At 41.8% G+C, this 14,668-nt stretch overlaps 1 protein-coding gene across 5 annotated transcripts in view; it reads left to right on the top strand.

Annotated features, from left to right (window-relative positions):
• Window positions 1–14,668, top strand: part of MAP3K4 (mitogen-activated protein kinase kinase kinase 4) — a 126,546-nt gene that overhangs the window by 110,478 nt on the left and 1,400 nt on the right. For 4 of the 5 annotated variants that reach the window (XM_003898374.4, XM_009206357.3, XM_009206358.3 and 1 more), the window contains 9 exons: window positions 286–386; window positions 1,116–1,196; window positions 5,358–5,549; window positions 6,730–6,800; window positions 7,580–7,696; window positions 8,592–8,751; window positions 10,677–10,799; window positions 11,401–11,507; window positions 13,852–14,031. In XM_003898374.4, coding sequence (XP_003898423.2) covers window positions 286–386; window positions 1,116–1,196; window positions 5,358–5,549; window positions 6,730–6,800; window positions 7,580–7,696; window positions 8,592–8,751; window positions 10,677–10,799; window positions 11,401–11,507; window positions 13,852–14,031 — 1,132 coding nt within the window. Of the gene's footprint in view, window positions 1–285; window positions 387–1,115; window positions 1,197–5,357; window positions 5,550–6,729; window positions 6,801–7,579; window positions 7,697–7,787; window positions 7,879–8,591; window positions 8,752–10,676; window positions 10,800–11,400; window positions 11,508–13,851; window positions 14,032–14,668 lie in introns of all 5 variants that reach the window. The other variant, XR_646614.3, reaches the window with a different exon arrangement.

Raw genomic sequence — 14,668 nt, forward strand, 5'->3', positions numbered from 1 at the left:
CCTTCCAGACTCTAGAGCTCTAACAGACTCCAGAGGAGGGTCTCCACAGCAGCGCTGTTCGCTTATGGCGAAAATTCTGGTGGGTCTGTCCTGTGTGTTTTCCGCTGCCCACTAGATGCCAGTAGCACCTTCCCAGAAGTGTCTAAGACATTGCTGGAGACAGAATTGTTCCTGGCAGGCAGAGTTGCCCCCAGTTGAGAATTAGTTCCTCTAGAAAAATCTCACAGATCTTTCATTTTAAGTTCTATTGAATTGATGGCTCAATTGTTAAAAATATTAAAACAGGGGTTCCAGCGTCCCTGAAAATGATCGATTGGCTTCCATAGCTGCTGAATTGCAGTTTAGGTCCCTGAGTCGTCACTCAAGCCCCACGGAGGAACGAGACGGTGAGTGTTTTAAGGTGGTGGCTGCATTCACAACCAGCCTAATCACAACCAGCCTAATCATTTGTCCCAGTTCACCAGTTTCTGTCGTTAATGCCTTTATGAGGATCCCTTGAAGATTCCTTTTTTTGGTCCTTTCTAAAGGAATGAAGGGTAGGAAGCAGCAGAGCTTTCTGAGAAGACTTACTGCTGAGCACGTTGGCCTTTTAATACAGATGCCTTTTTAGCTCTGTTAGCATTTTATAGGTCTACTTTTGTTGCTTTAAAAATATTATTCTAGATATTTTAACTGTTGAATACTTTTATTCATTTAAAAAATACAGAAGTGACGCTGTGTTGGTTGATCATATGTAGAAATTTCATTTATAATGCAACCCTCAGAAACCTTTGCTCAGGAACCCCATTGCTGCTTCCATTGGAGCAGGGCTGGGGCTCCTGAAGTTGACATCTTGAACGAGGTCCCCAAGGAGTCCACTTTTTACACAGTATTCTGTTGACTGTTACTAGTGAAAGATGAGTGTAGTTAAAATCCTGTAACCCCATTAACTTCTTAGTTGGTGCAATTTTTAGAATTGATTGCAAAGATAGTTTCTCACACCCATATCAAACACACTAAAGATCAATAAACAGAAAGGACAGGTTGCTTTTAACCATTACCCTTCCTTTCAGTTGTTCTCAAATAAGCGTATTTATTTCATAAATCTTAATTTGTATAAAAATAACTTCCTGCAGAACCAGCATATCCAAGAGGAGATTCAAGTGGGTCCACCAGAAGAAGTTGGGAACTTCGGACACTAATCAGCCAGAGTAAAGGTGAGAGGAGTGTTGAAGTTAAACAAACAAACAAACAAAAAAAATGGTTACACATAAGGGGAGCAGTTTCAGGTAGAACTTGATTTAGCTTCTGAATTATTAGACCTCCTCCATTACTATTTTGTGATCTCACACCTCTGACATCACTTTCTATCATGTGCTATGTTTGTGTACATTTCCTATTTCTTGTAACAAACTGCACGCTCCTTTGGGTCTCTAATATGTTTTACTCATCTTTATATTGTTAAAGCAACTTAGCATAACTTTTTGTCCATGGTAGAAATATAATAAACATTTGTGAAATAGCCATTCATAAATTAGACATTGAGGAAAAGAACTTATCAAACAAAGCAGGTGATTAATATTAATCAAAAGAACAAATAGAAAAATCACTGATCTGGTATTTAATGATCTATAAAATGCTTTCATGTCTTTTTTTGCACAACAATATTGAGCAACAGGCAAAATAGATATTGTTCTCTTTTTATAAATGATAGTTTCTTAGCAGCCCAATAATTTGGCCAAGGTAGTCAATGACAGAGTGAGGACCAGAAGGCACTTCTCTCGAGTCCAGTGCACTCCACGGCAGCTTCCCTTTCACCTGTGTGTGACTGACCAGAAGAGTATTTGTCTTCCAAAGCCCAGAGATGTCTGGAAGGATTTTGTGGAGGGAGGAGACTGGGCTGGCCCTTTGAAGGGAAGACAGGTCTGTAGCAAGCCAGGAGGAAAGGAATAGAAGGAAATGTAGGCCTCGTGACTGCAGAGGAGAGCCACTGGGCCGCAGATGCCAATGCAGGAGAAACCGGAGGGTGAAGGGAGATCAGATCATGGACAGCTGTCAGTGACCAGCTAAGTAATGAAGGCTTTGCCCAGAGGTGGTGGGCAGCCCCAGAGGCTCTTGAGCAGCTGGTGTGTTTGGGATGTGGGAGGCTGGGGATGAGTAAGACGCTGAGATAGTATAGTCAGCTAGCCAGAATTGAGGAGAAGGTGGGCAGATTCGTTAGAATGCCGTTGCAGAAATTCCTTATAAATAATATGATTTTGGACTAACGTGGGATTTAAAAGAGGTAATGGCAGCAAGAAACAACCGACAAGCCTGCTGACAGAGTAGGTGTGTGTCGAGGGTTCAAGTTGCGGAGTTTTCCTAGGCTTGAGCCTGGTGACAGGAAGACAGTCTCTTCAGTGGCTCACATGTAATCAGCAGTTCCCAAGGATACCAGGTCTTTGCTATGTTTTTCAAATCAAGTACTTTGTGGTCAAGTAAACTTGGGAACCACTTGGAATTTTGTTTCTCTTGTGAGAGTTAAGTTCACATTGACATATTAAAGACAAATGGCTGGGCGCGGTGATTCACACCTGTAATCCCAGCACTTTGGGAGGCCGAAGCAGGAGGATCACCTGAGGTCAGAAGTTCGAGACCAGCCTGACCAACATGGAGAAACCCCATCTCTACTAAGAATACAAAATTAACCAGGCGTGATGGCGCATGCCGGTAATCCCAGCTACTCGGGAGGCCAAGGCAGGAAAATTGCTTGAGCCCGGGAGGCAGAGGTTGCAGTGAGCCGAGATTGCACCATCGCACCATGGCACCATCGCACCACTGCAGCAAGAGCGAAACTCTGTCTCAAAAAAAAAAAAGGCCAGGCACAGTGGCTCACGCCTGTAATCCCAGCACTTTGGGAGGCTGAAGTGGGTGGATCACGAGGTCAAGAGGTCGAGACTATCCTGGCCAACATGGTGAAACCCTGTCTCTACTAAAAATAAAAAAATTAGCTGGGCAGGGTGGCGGGCGCCTGTAGTCCCAGCTACTCGGGAGGCTGAGGCAGGAGAATCTCTTGAACGTGGGAGGTGGAGGTTGCAGTGAGCCAAGATCATGCCACTGCACTCCAGCCTGGTGACAGAGGGAGACTCCATCTCAAAAAACCAAACAAACAAGGAATCTTGATAAATTTTTTTAAGCATTTCTCAGAAATATTTGACTGTGGAGCCCATGGCCTCACTGCTGTTAAAGTCTTGCCCATTGCTGGGTAGATTTGCTGTGTTGTATATTGAGGCAAAGGAAACAAATTTGGATCCATATTTTAAAGAAGTGATTGTAATAAATTATAAATGGACCATTATAAATCTTTCAGAATTTCTCTTTTCTACCTTATAGTCATCCCAGCCTTCAAGGATCTCTTCATCTGAGCCAGAAAACTTAGGCTCTTGGGTAGCTAATTAGGATATGGTATGAAAAATGCTGTCATAGAGAACAGGACAAACCATGGTTTTCAAGTTGTGGGTTGTGAACCATTAGTGGGTTGTAAAATTTTAGTAGGAGTGATCAGCGTTTTTTAAAAAAGAACAGGATGAAATCAGAATCACATGTAGTAAGGGTAATAGCTCACAGAACTGTTAAATGTGTAAAAAGTATTTCTTTTTTTCTTTTTATCATGACAAGTTGATAAAACAAGTTGGAGAAAGAGAGATACATTGCCTGATGGGAAAATGAGGAATAATGACCATAGCTAATATTAATTGAGTTTTACTGTGTTCCCGCCACTGGGCTAAATGCTTTACAGGTATTATTTCATGAAATCCTCACAGCAGGTCTGTGAGATTGGACTTTTTACCTTTATTTTACAGATTGGTTTTTAATGTGTGAAGAAGTTAATTGCCTTGCCTATTGTCAAACACCTAGAAAATGGCGAGGCCAGGATTTTATCCCAGGAATTTTGATTCTAGAGCCCTTTTACTATACTCTTCCCAGAGAAGGGAAAATCCTTCTCATCAGAGATGGCTTCCTAGAAGAGGCATGGCATTTCAGCTGCACTGTGTGAGTAAGATTCACTCAACAGATACTCAGGTATGAAGAAGATATTTTAGGCAGAGGAAAAGGTGTAAAAGTAAGGGAAGCGAAAAGTAGTTTGCTGTGTTCTGTAAGAGTCATTTTGGCTAGTTTGAAAACATAGAAAAGACAAACTGGGTCCAAATTCTGCAGGTAAAGTTTTGCATATTTGGTTAGTAGGTAGTGGAGAACCATGAATTAAGTGTTTTTTTGTTTTTTGTTTTTGAGACTTGGTCTTACTCTGTCACCCATGCTGGAGTGCAGTGGCACAATCTTGGCTCACTGTGACCTCTACCTCCTGGGCACAAGGGATCCTCCCACCTCAGCCTCCCGAGTAGCTGGGACTACAGGCACGCACCACCATACCTGGCTAACTTTTGTATGTTTTTGTAGAGATGGGTGTCATGCGCGTCGATGTGAAGCGATCACCAAACAGGCTTTATTTGAGCAATAGAGCTTTTTAATCACTTGGGTGCAGGCGGGCTGAGTCCGAAGAGAGAGTCAGCGAAGGGAGATAAGGGTGGGGCCATTTTATAGGATTTGGGTACGTAAAGGAAAATTACAGTCAAAGGGGATTTGTTCTTTGGAGAGCAGGAGTGGGGGTCGCAAGGTGTTCAGTGGGGGAAATTTTTGAGCCAGGATGAGCCAGGAAAAGGACTTTCACAAGGTAATGTCATCACTTAAGGCAAGGACTGGCCATTTTCCCTTCTTTTGTGGTGGAATGTCATCAGTTAAGGCAGGGGCAGGGCATTTTTACCTCTTTTGTGATTCTTCAGTTACTTCAGGCCATCTGGGCATGTATGTGCAAGTCACAGGGGATGGGATGACTTGGCTTGGGCTCAGAGGCCTGACAATGGAGTTTTGCCATTTTTCCCAGGCTGGTCTTGAACTCCTAGGCTCAAGCAATCTGACCACCTCGCCTCCCAAAGTGCTGGGATTACAAGCATGAGTCACTGCTCCAGTGAATTAAATTTATGTAGGACAGTAACATGATCACATCTTATGTTTTAATAATATGGCAAACAAGAGCGTGGAATGGAGAGAGGAGAAACTAGAGGCATTTATATTACTGCAAGATTTTAGCCAACGTTCTTGGGAAAGGAAATCGTTTTTGTTTGACTAGCTTATATTTTATCTGTGTACTGTATAAGGGGTGGCATATGCTGGAATTAGTAGCGTTTGAAGAACTTTAATTCACCTGTGTATCTGAGTAGATAATAAGCTTTGCTGTAATGGAGTGCTAATATATATTGCTCTGTCGTTATTGGTTTCTCTTTTGGAAACTGACTTGATAACAGTGATTGGGACTCATGAGGTTTTGGTTCTCTCTGCAGATACTGCTTCTAAACTAGGACCCATAGAAGCTATCCAGAAGTCAGTCCGATTGTTCGAAGAAAAGAGGTACCGAGAAATGAGGAGAAAGAATATCATTGGTCAAGTTTGTGATACGCCTAAGTCCTATGATAACGTCATGCATGTTGGCTTGAGGAAGGTGACCTTCAAGTGGCAAAGAGGAAACAAAATCGGTAAGGAAATTAAGGAAGGTGATGTCAAGATAGTCCCTGTTAGAAGTAGCAATAGTTATACTTCTTTAGGTTAAATCCTATAGAGTTGGCCCTTTTTTCTTGTAGATACAATAAATATGCATTGTTACCTTTTTGCAGAGTGGTCTGGATTTTGTTTGTTTAATTTGTAAAATGTATTCTAAGAGCAATACAAAAGAGATTTCTAAGTGGTTCATTACGTTGGATCGTTTTGCTTAATAACCCTGGAAGTTGCCAGTGGAGAGGCACCAAAAATTGACCCATTTGTTCTAGTCTCTCTCTCTCTGTACACACACACACACACACACACACACACACACACACACACACACAGAGGACATGATTTGAAGAGAGACTGGATACAAATGAGGACAAGACAGTCTTCTTTTCTAAAACATTGCCTCATTAATTAATTAATTTCCAGGTGGAATTGCTTCTTGTAAAATAACTAGTGGTAAATTATGTGAGGGAAGAAGTCTTGTTGTGTTTCAGATCCTTCCCCCACTTAAATGTATTTATCTGTCACACATCTAGGTCTGAAGGGGGCGAACACAGTTGTATTAATAATATGGGACTTTGTCAGCCTGAGGAAACCTGATGTTTCCTTGGAGCTATCAAGGAGGGCAAAACCCACTGAAAACAATCAAGTACTTTATAAATTGGATTAATTACTGTTATCAGTCTTGTTCAGGCACATATCCTCTTGCTTTAATGTCCCAGAAGGTATGTTAGGGGAATGTCTGCTCCCACACACTCCTGGACATGTGCCAGTGACGTAGACAATGGCCAGGCTTAGTCCTGGCTGTTTTCTTCTGCTCTGAGCCCCAGCTAAGATCTCCTTGAGGGGTGTGAGGGCTCAGAAGTGTACACCAAGGCTGCTTTTATTGGTCATTTTGATGCTTCTCCTGGGATTTACCCAAGTTGGTTCTGCTCTATTTAAAGATACTTGTAGGTAAGACATATTAAAGAGATTGCCTAAAACTTTAGTTATCAGGGAACATTTAGAAAAATTTTGGATCTTGCAATAGTAAACTGCAGTAAACCTAATTATAAATATATAAATATACGTCCAAAATAATTGGACAGTATTATTGCAAGTTTAAGGAATGTAAAACAGCCCGCTGCAGTGGCTGGAAGTGCAGCTTGTTTGCGTTATTTGCAGGGGAAGGCCAGTACGGGAAGGTGTACACCTGCATCAGCGTCGACACCGGGGAGCTGATGGCCATGAAGGAGGTGAGTCATCTGGCTCCCTGGGGCCTTTGGGCCTGGCGGCTCTGGGTGATAGAAATTCCGTAAAGACGCTGGTGGTGATTCAGTTCTCTGTGCATAGAGCTGTCTTCAGCACCAGCACTGCGACAGTCAGGACCAACCAGGCAGATGCACTGAGATAACACACACAGACAGTGAAGGGGCTTACGATTCCAGAGAGGGTAATAAGTCACAAACAGTTCTAACAGCACAGGTGTGAGCAGTGCCTACGAGGGTGGCAGAGCTAAGTCTGATGAAGGCTTAGAGGAGATGGTTAACAGGAGTGTCTTACGGGGGCACTTTGGGGGAGAAGATAACAGTTATGATAAGCTTCCGAAACAACTGGCATTGAAACAGCTGGAGGTAGGATGGGGAAATGGCCAGGGAACCTGAAGTGGAAACAGGACTCACTGCTGTCTGTGGAGACATCGGTTTGACATGGAAGGAGAGGAGGGGCGGGGAAGGGAGGCTCCAGCGTCTTGAGCTTGCTGTGGAGCTGCTTCCTCCTCCACACGAGGCTCCTCACTCCACTCTCTCCCGGAGCAGAGCCTCTTCCTCCTCTGTGCCCGGGACCTGGCTGCACTTCTGTGACTTCACTCCAGCTTGGCTATAAACTTCCTTTTTTCTTAATTTTTTGTTATTTTTAATTGACAGATCATGATTATATATATATTTATGGGGTGTAGAATGATGTTTCAATGTATGTGTATAATGTAGAGTGATTAAATCCGGCCAATTAACGTATTCATCACCTCACTTTACAGATTCGATTTCAACCTAATGACCATAAGACTATCAAGGAAACTGCAGATGAATTGAAAATATTCGAAGGCATCAAACACCCCAATCTGGTTCGGTATTTTGGTGTGGAGCTTCATAGAGTAAGCCGACCCTAATGACACTCTTTGTGTGAGGAATCAGTGAGGGCACAGAATGGAGTCCTGTTCTACATCACAGGTCTTCTCATTTCAGAGCACAGTAACTTTGCCTAATTCTCAGGAAATCTCCATGAGTTACATCATTTCTGCCTTCTCTCTGAAACTAGAGGAGTTCTTCCTAAAATGTAAGTTGTAGACTGTAGTCATTAACCCGACATCATAAAGCACTGAAACCCATCCTGCCAGTCTGAAGATTCTTCTAAAACGCCCCTTACACCACCTCTTGTGACTTTTTTTCCATTTTTTTGCTGAACCACTGTTGAGTACACTGTTAAGTAATACTGGTTTTTCTCTTGTATGTATTTAGGGAGCCATTGTGAAATGAGAGAAAATTCAAACCTCAAATTAAGTTTCCCCCTTGTGTTTAGAAATAAACACGTCGAGGGAAAGAGGATAACTTGGAGCATCGTGGTGTAGAGCATGAGCTTCCAGGGGAAGTTGAAAATGGATCATTTTTAATGTTTTTACAAATTATGTTTAAAAAGGATGTGTTTCAGTACTTAATAATGTATTTGTAGGGACAGCCCTGTTGGTCCCTGTCTGAGATTATATAGCAGACTTAATTTCAGAGGATAATAGAAATTGATCCCCTGCGATTTGGAGATGTTCTTATCCACAAGAGCTGTATAATTCCAGACAGAGGAGGCAGGCAGACACCTCTGTGGAGGACTTGGAAACGACTGTTGTGAGACACATTCAGTACTCAGGATGGCAAGTGTAGTATACCGTTAGAAAGAACATTCCTTTGGGGTGTGGCCTAGGAAGTTTTCCAGATTTTTCACTAGCGTACATGTAAGGAAAACCGTAAACACAGAGCTGCCCTTTATTCCTCCTGCAGGAAGAAATGTACATCTTCATGGAGTACTGCGATGAGGGGACATTAGAAGAGGTGTCAAGGCTGGGACTTCAGGAACATGTGATTAGGCTGTATTCAAAGCAGATCACCATTGCGATCAATGTCCTCCATGAGCATGGCATAGTCCACCGTGACATTAAAGGTAATCCTACACCCGCCTGGCTGCTGTGGGTTAGAGCCACTGGTACCCAGCACGTGGGAGGGGCTCTGAAGACACGCATCCCATTCCCACATATGATTTCTCGAGATGGAAATACCTTTCATTGAAATATGCCTCCGTAAGGATCCTGTTTTCAGAAGCAAGGTAGAACCCATGTCTCTACCCAAGAGTCCACTCTGTCTGTTCAACACTGCTTTTAGAGAAATCTGTTTTCCCAAAATGAAGTTTGCTATTTTTATAGGCCGATTTGGCATAGCCCATGTAGTTACCAGACATTCGTGATCAAAGCAACCTTTTTTCCTCTCGTATCAGGATTCTTGTCTATTTATATATGAAAATCATGAATATGTAAACCGACAGTAAATCAGATCAGAAATGCACATACAAATTTGAGGCTATGTTTTTGAGACAAGAATGGGGTTTACACAAACGTTGAAATCGAGTTCTGCTGAAGATTAATTGGGCCACGCTGATGGATTAAAAGGGCTTTTCTCATAGCACGGGGGTGGGGGGGGGGCGGGAAATTGCTGTGCTTCTGTCTCAGAATGGTCACCGTGGCATTTGCCTTAACCACGCCATGCCCCTCCCCTTTGTATTTGCAAGTCTTAAGGATAATTAAAATGGGGAAGTATTTTTGTGCCTAATTGGCCCTAGGCTGAAGAGTTTCATTCTGTCCTGTAGTCTGAGGCTAACCTAAACACATTCACTCAGGAACCGACCTGACTTCTGACCGGGGACGAGACCCAGTGTAGGGGGCTGTTTTGGATGACACCAGTCTGCTTTGGTCTAGGTGTAAGAATTGTTCGTGCTCTGTAATGTGGCTCACCCTGAATCACCCAGCGTATGCCAGTCTTGCTGGCGGCCTGCCTGTCCACTACCTTGCTTTGGTGTCTCGGGTCATTCCGGTGTTGGCTTAATTGGCTCTTTATCAGGCTGTAGCATTGCCCATTTCTAGTCATTCTGCCATAGACACCACCCTCAGTCTGTTCACTGTTACAAAATGGTGTCTTCATGTTTTATTCCGTGGCAGGAAGAGACTCCCTTAGAATCTGAACCAGGTCAGCTCACTGATATCCTTATCGAATGCTTTCTAGTTCAGCATGACTAAGAAGGTACAGATGTAGAATCGTTCGAGAAGATCAAGCTGCCCTTGTAGTCAGTTGTGGGGAGCATCAGCTCTGGAAGCACTGATTTATGAGTATTCGCTGTTGACCTCAGCTCATCAGATGGCTGCTTGTCTACTCCATTGGCTCTGTGTTGTTGCTTTTCAAAGGCGGTACCACAGGACACGATGCCAGAGATAGCATGACTTAGTTGGAGCAGTAATGTCTTATAGCCTAGAGCAAAAAGCCAAGCTCTCCTGAGAGATGAACAGTATCCCCAAATTCTAACTAGACTACAAGTTAAGCATATATATTGCTTGTAGGAATATTTGAAACTTGCGGAACAGTTTTCAGTCACGAACAAATCCAAGGGCCTCAGCTGGGAATCTGAAGAACTGCAGTGTGTGTGCAGCTCTCATCTATATGTCGCTTCCTGTTTCAGACGCTGCTGATTGTACACATCTCTAATTCTTCAGACTGCCACCACAAGCATTTGTGTTTTGTATGCGATTTCTTTTTAAGTATCTCTGTGGGTTATTAATGTTAGAATTTATGCATGTATTTCAGTTCAGAATTTATTGGTCAAGGCTACCTGCGCTGCTGTTAAAATTTTGTTGTTTTGTATTAACATTTGTGAGTGAATAAGGCTTACAAATCTTTCTGTGATTACACTTTGTAAGTCAAGTTTCATAAGCCTTTCTGTTGTTCAGTTTGTGAATGAACTTCCTGGTAGTTTAGATTACCATGTAACCTTGCCCACATTGTGTTTCAGAGGCTGCGTAACAACTGCTTGTTTCTTTTTAGGTGCCAATATCTTCCTTACCTCATCTGGATTAATCAAACTGGGAGATTTTGGATGCTCAGTAAAGCTCAAAAACAATGCCCAGACCATGCCTGGTGAAGTGAACAGCACCCTGGGGACAGCAGGTAGGGACCAGCTTGGTTGTTCTTTGCACTCTGACTTCATGCAGCATGCTTGGGACCTGCATGTTCCCTTCACCTTTCTTTGTCAGTAGAGATGGAAGAGCAGGTAAAGGTGTTCAGTCGTGAGAAGGGCTGCTTCCTCACACACGTGGGCTCTCACCCAAGATTGGTAAATTAAATGACTCATTTTAGGTTACAGGAGAGAGGAAAGCCTCTTTTTCTCACCAGAAAAACTCTTTTGTTGCTTGCATTGTCTTTCTTAAAGCCGTTGTAGTCTAAACAACACTGTGGTTCAATGGTGATGGTTCGTTTTGATCACTTAGTACCAGGAAATTTTGCCTCCTCTTTTGCAGGTTAGATTTTCCATTTTCATTGTGCATACAATTAATTTGAAAATGTGTATATTCAAACATTGTCTTTTAAAAGAGAATTTGTCCCTTTAAAAAGTTCGTTCAGCAGATTGATTTGAACTAAGTTTTTGATGTTTCCTATTGCTTAATGCAGGAAAATAATATTGTACAATATTAATTTATTGCTTGGCTCTATTAATACATGGTGATATGTTTATAACCCATTACTCTCAACATATCTGTGACTTTTAAAGCATACATGGCACCTGAAGTCATCACTCGCGCCAAAGGAGAAGGCCATGGGCGTGCGGCCGACATCTGGAGTCTGGGGTGTGTTGTCATAGAGATGGTGACTGGCAAGGTAAGTGGAGCCCCCACACCTGGCGGAGGAACTTCGGAAGGTCACTGTGCATTGACAGAACAGTAGTTAATGGATTGATTATTCATTACAAACAGTGTAGACACTAAATAGTGAACATTATTAGAGACAAAAATCTTATCCATCGAAAGAAACAATAAGATTAAGACAAATGACAAACCAGGAAACAAATATTTGTAAGCTATACACCACAGAGAACTCTTAGGAGTGAATTTAAGAAGCATAAACCTCTCATTAAAATACAGGGAAGCAAGCAGTTACAAAAAGCAACATTAATAAGTTGGAAACATGTCCACACAAAAACCTGCACATGAATGTTTACGGCAGCGTTATTCATAATTACCAAAACTTGGAAGCAACCAGCATGTTCTTCAATAGGTAAATGAATCAACTGTGTTATATTCATACAAAGGAATATTACTGAGCGATAAAAAGAAACATGCTATCGAGCCACAAAAAGACCTGGAGGAACCGTAAATGCATGTGGCTAAGTGACAAAAGATGCCAGTCTGAAAGGCCTGCACTCTGAGCGATTCCATCTAATGACATTTGGGAAGAGGCAAAACCACAGGGACAGTAGAAAGATGAGTGGTTGCCAGGGACTGGGGGAACAGAGAGACGAACAGGACGGAATTTTTACCTACTCTGTAGGATACAGTGATGATAGATACATGTCAGTATGTGAATGTCCAAACCCGTAGAATGTGCGACAGAGTGAACCCTGACGTAAACTGTGGACTTCAGTTAACAATAGTGCATTCACATTGGTTCATCAGTTCTAAAAAATGGAGCACAGTAACACGAGATATACATAGTAGAGGAAACTGGGACAGAGAGGGATATGGGAACTCTCTGTACCTTCCAGTTAATTTTTCTATAAACCCAAAACTGCTCTAAAATGATTATTAACAAAAGAAAGCATGAAAAGATGACAACCTCATTAACCAGAATTATATATTTAAAAGTGAAATCTTTTTACTTAGCATATGAGTGACTTTTTTTTTTTTTTTGAGATGGAGTCTCGCTGTGTTGCCCAGGCTGGAGTGCAGTGACGTGATCTCGGCTCACTGCAACCTCCACCTCCGGGTTCAAGCGATTCTCCTGCCTCACCCTCCCAAGTAGCTGGGATTACAGGCATGTGCCACCACGCCTGGCTAAGTTTTGTACTTTGGTAGAGACAGGGTTTCATTGTGTTGGCCAGGCTGGTCTCTAAACTCCTGACCTCAGAATCCACCCGCCTCAGCCTCCCAAAGTGCTGAGTGACATTTTTAAAGATTGAGAATTCTCACTTTAAGAGAGTATGTAAAGAAACAGACATGTTTTGGACAGAAATTCCCTGTGGTGGGGCTGCTCTGGAGATGTTTCCAATCTCCATCAAAATTTTAAATGTGTACAGCACTTAAACCGAGAAGCTTTCTGCTTCTGAAAATGTATCTTGCAATGATAATATTAATGAGCAATTATACAGATGTATAAAGATGCACGTGCTGCACTATGTGTAGCTTACTGTACACATACACTGTTATAGCAAAAAAGTTAGAGACCTTTGTTCCTAAGTGAAAAGTTAGTGTTAAGTTACTAGTAGGAAATCAGTTAATTATAATGTAGCTATGCCTTGCAGCTGCTGAAAGAGATCACATATAAGTGCTCAATAAATATTAGCTAACATTATTTCTATTAGCATTAAAATAGAAAGGTGGTGGTTGTGATATCTGTGTTATTCCAGTAAAGCCACACATGAAAGAACAGGTTCTCATATTGAAGAATACATATTGGCAATAACGAAACAATAGTTTAGAAATTAGAATTCCATACACACTTAGTTCCTTCCCCTATGAATCTCATTTTTCATAGGATCGTAATGAAATAAGCTTTGCACTAATGGAATTTTTATTTTTCAATAAGGTAGCATATTAACCATCCCTCTAAGAGAATTGGGTTTTGTAGACTTTTTTATATCATTTTATATATTACATTTTTTAGTTGCATGATGATGGTTTCTAGATAATGTTGGACTAAATTGTGCACCCCAAATGGAGTAGGCAAACTATGCTGGCCACCTGTTTTATAAATAAAGTTTTGTTGCAACAGTTATACCATTTACATGTTGTCCATAGCTGCTACCATGCTGCCGTGACATAACTGAATAGTTGTGATAGAGATCATATGGCCTGTCAACCTGAAAAATTGTTCGGCCCTTTTAGTAAGAATTTGCTGTTCCCTAATACATGTATTAATTATGAGATGCTTAAAAAGAGACTGAACATGTGCATTGTTTGTGGCTATATAATATTAAAATCTGATTTTTTTAAAACATCTTTTTTAGAGGCCTTGGCATGAGTATGAGCACAACTTTCAAATTATGTATAAAGTGGGGATGGGACATAAGCCACCAATCCCTGAAAGATTAAGCCCTGAAGGCAAGGACTTCCTTTCTCACTGCCTTGAGAGTGACCCAAAGATGAGATGGACCGCCAGCCAGCTCCTCGACCATTCGTTTGTCAAGGTTTGGCAGATGACTGGATAGTCTTTTTCATGTTGAAGTGTTTAAGTTCTGTTTTGCATCCAGACGTTAATGAAGGTTTGAAACTTTAAAGTAGCTATATCTGAAGTGGAAAGGAACTAAATGTATTATTATGCCAGGGATTTTTGTATGTGTTTTTTCATTTGGAAAATGTTCATTGAGATTCTTCTACTTGATCTCTTTTGATGGTGCATTTGAGATACACTAGAGACAGTAAGATGGAAATTTAAATGGGACGGGATGAAAGAGTTTCCACTCGAGAGTGTGTAGTCTACTTGGAGGGTCAAGACAGTAATGACTATCATTACCCTAAGAGCTGTGATAATGCTAGGTAAGGTTACTCAGAAGAGGAATTTAATTAAGTCAGCCAATCTCAGTTCTTTTTTCTCTAGACTGAGGTACTAGAGGTCAGAAGTAGGGGAGCGGGCATGGAAGACAAAGTAAAGAAGCTTGGGAACGCTCACCCTTCAGAGGAGTGGGATGGTCACAGAGCCCTGTGTAGGTAGATCCTGGTGAACACAGGATGTGGAAAAGGGCAGGAGGATAAGGCTGGAACAGTAACCAGGAGCAACATGAAGGAGTTTCCATTTTATTATAAACATAAATGATGACATAGTGT

This window comes from Papio anubis, chromosome 6 (genome assembly GCF_008728515.1).
Source record: "Papio anubis isolate 15944 chromosome 6, Panubis1.0, whole genome shotgun sequence".
In the NCBI taxonomy this organism is placed as follows: Eukaryota; Metazoa; Chordata; class Mammalia; order Primates; family Cercopithecidae; genus Papio; species Papio anubis.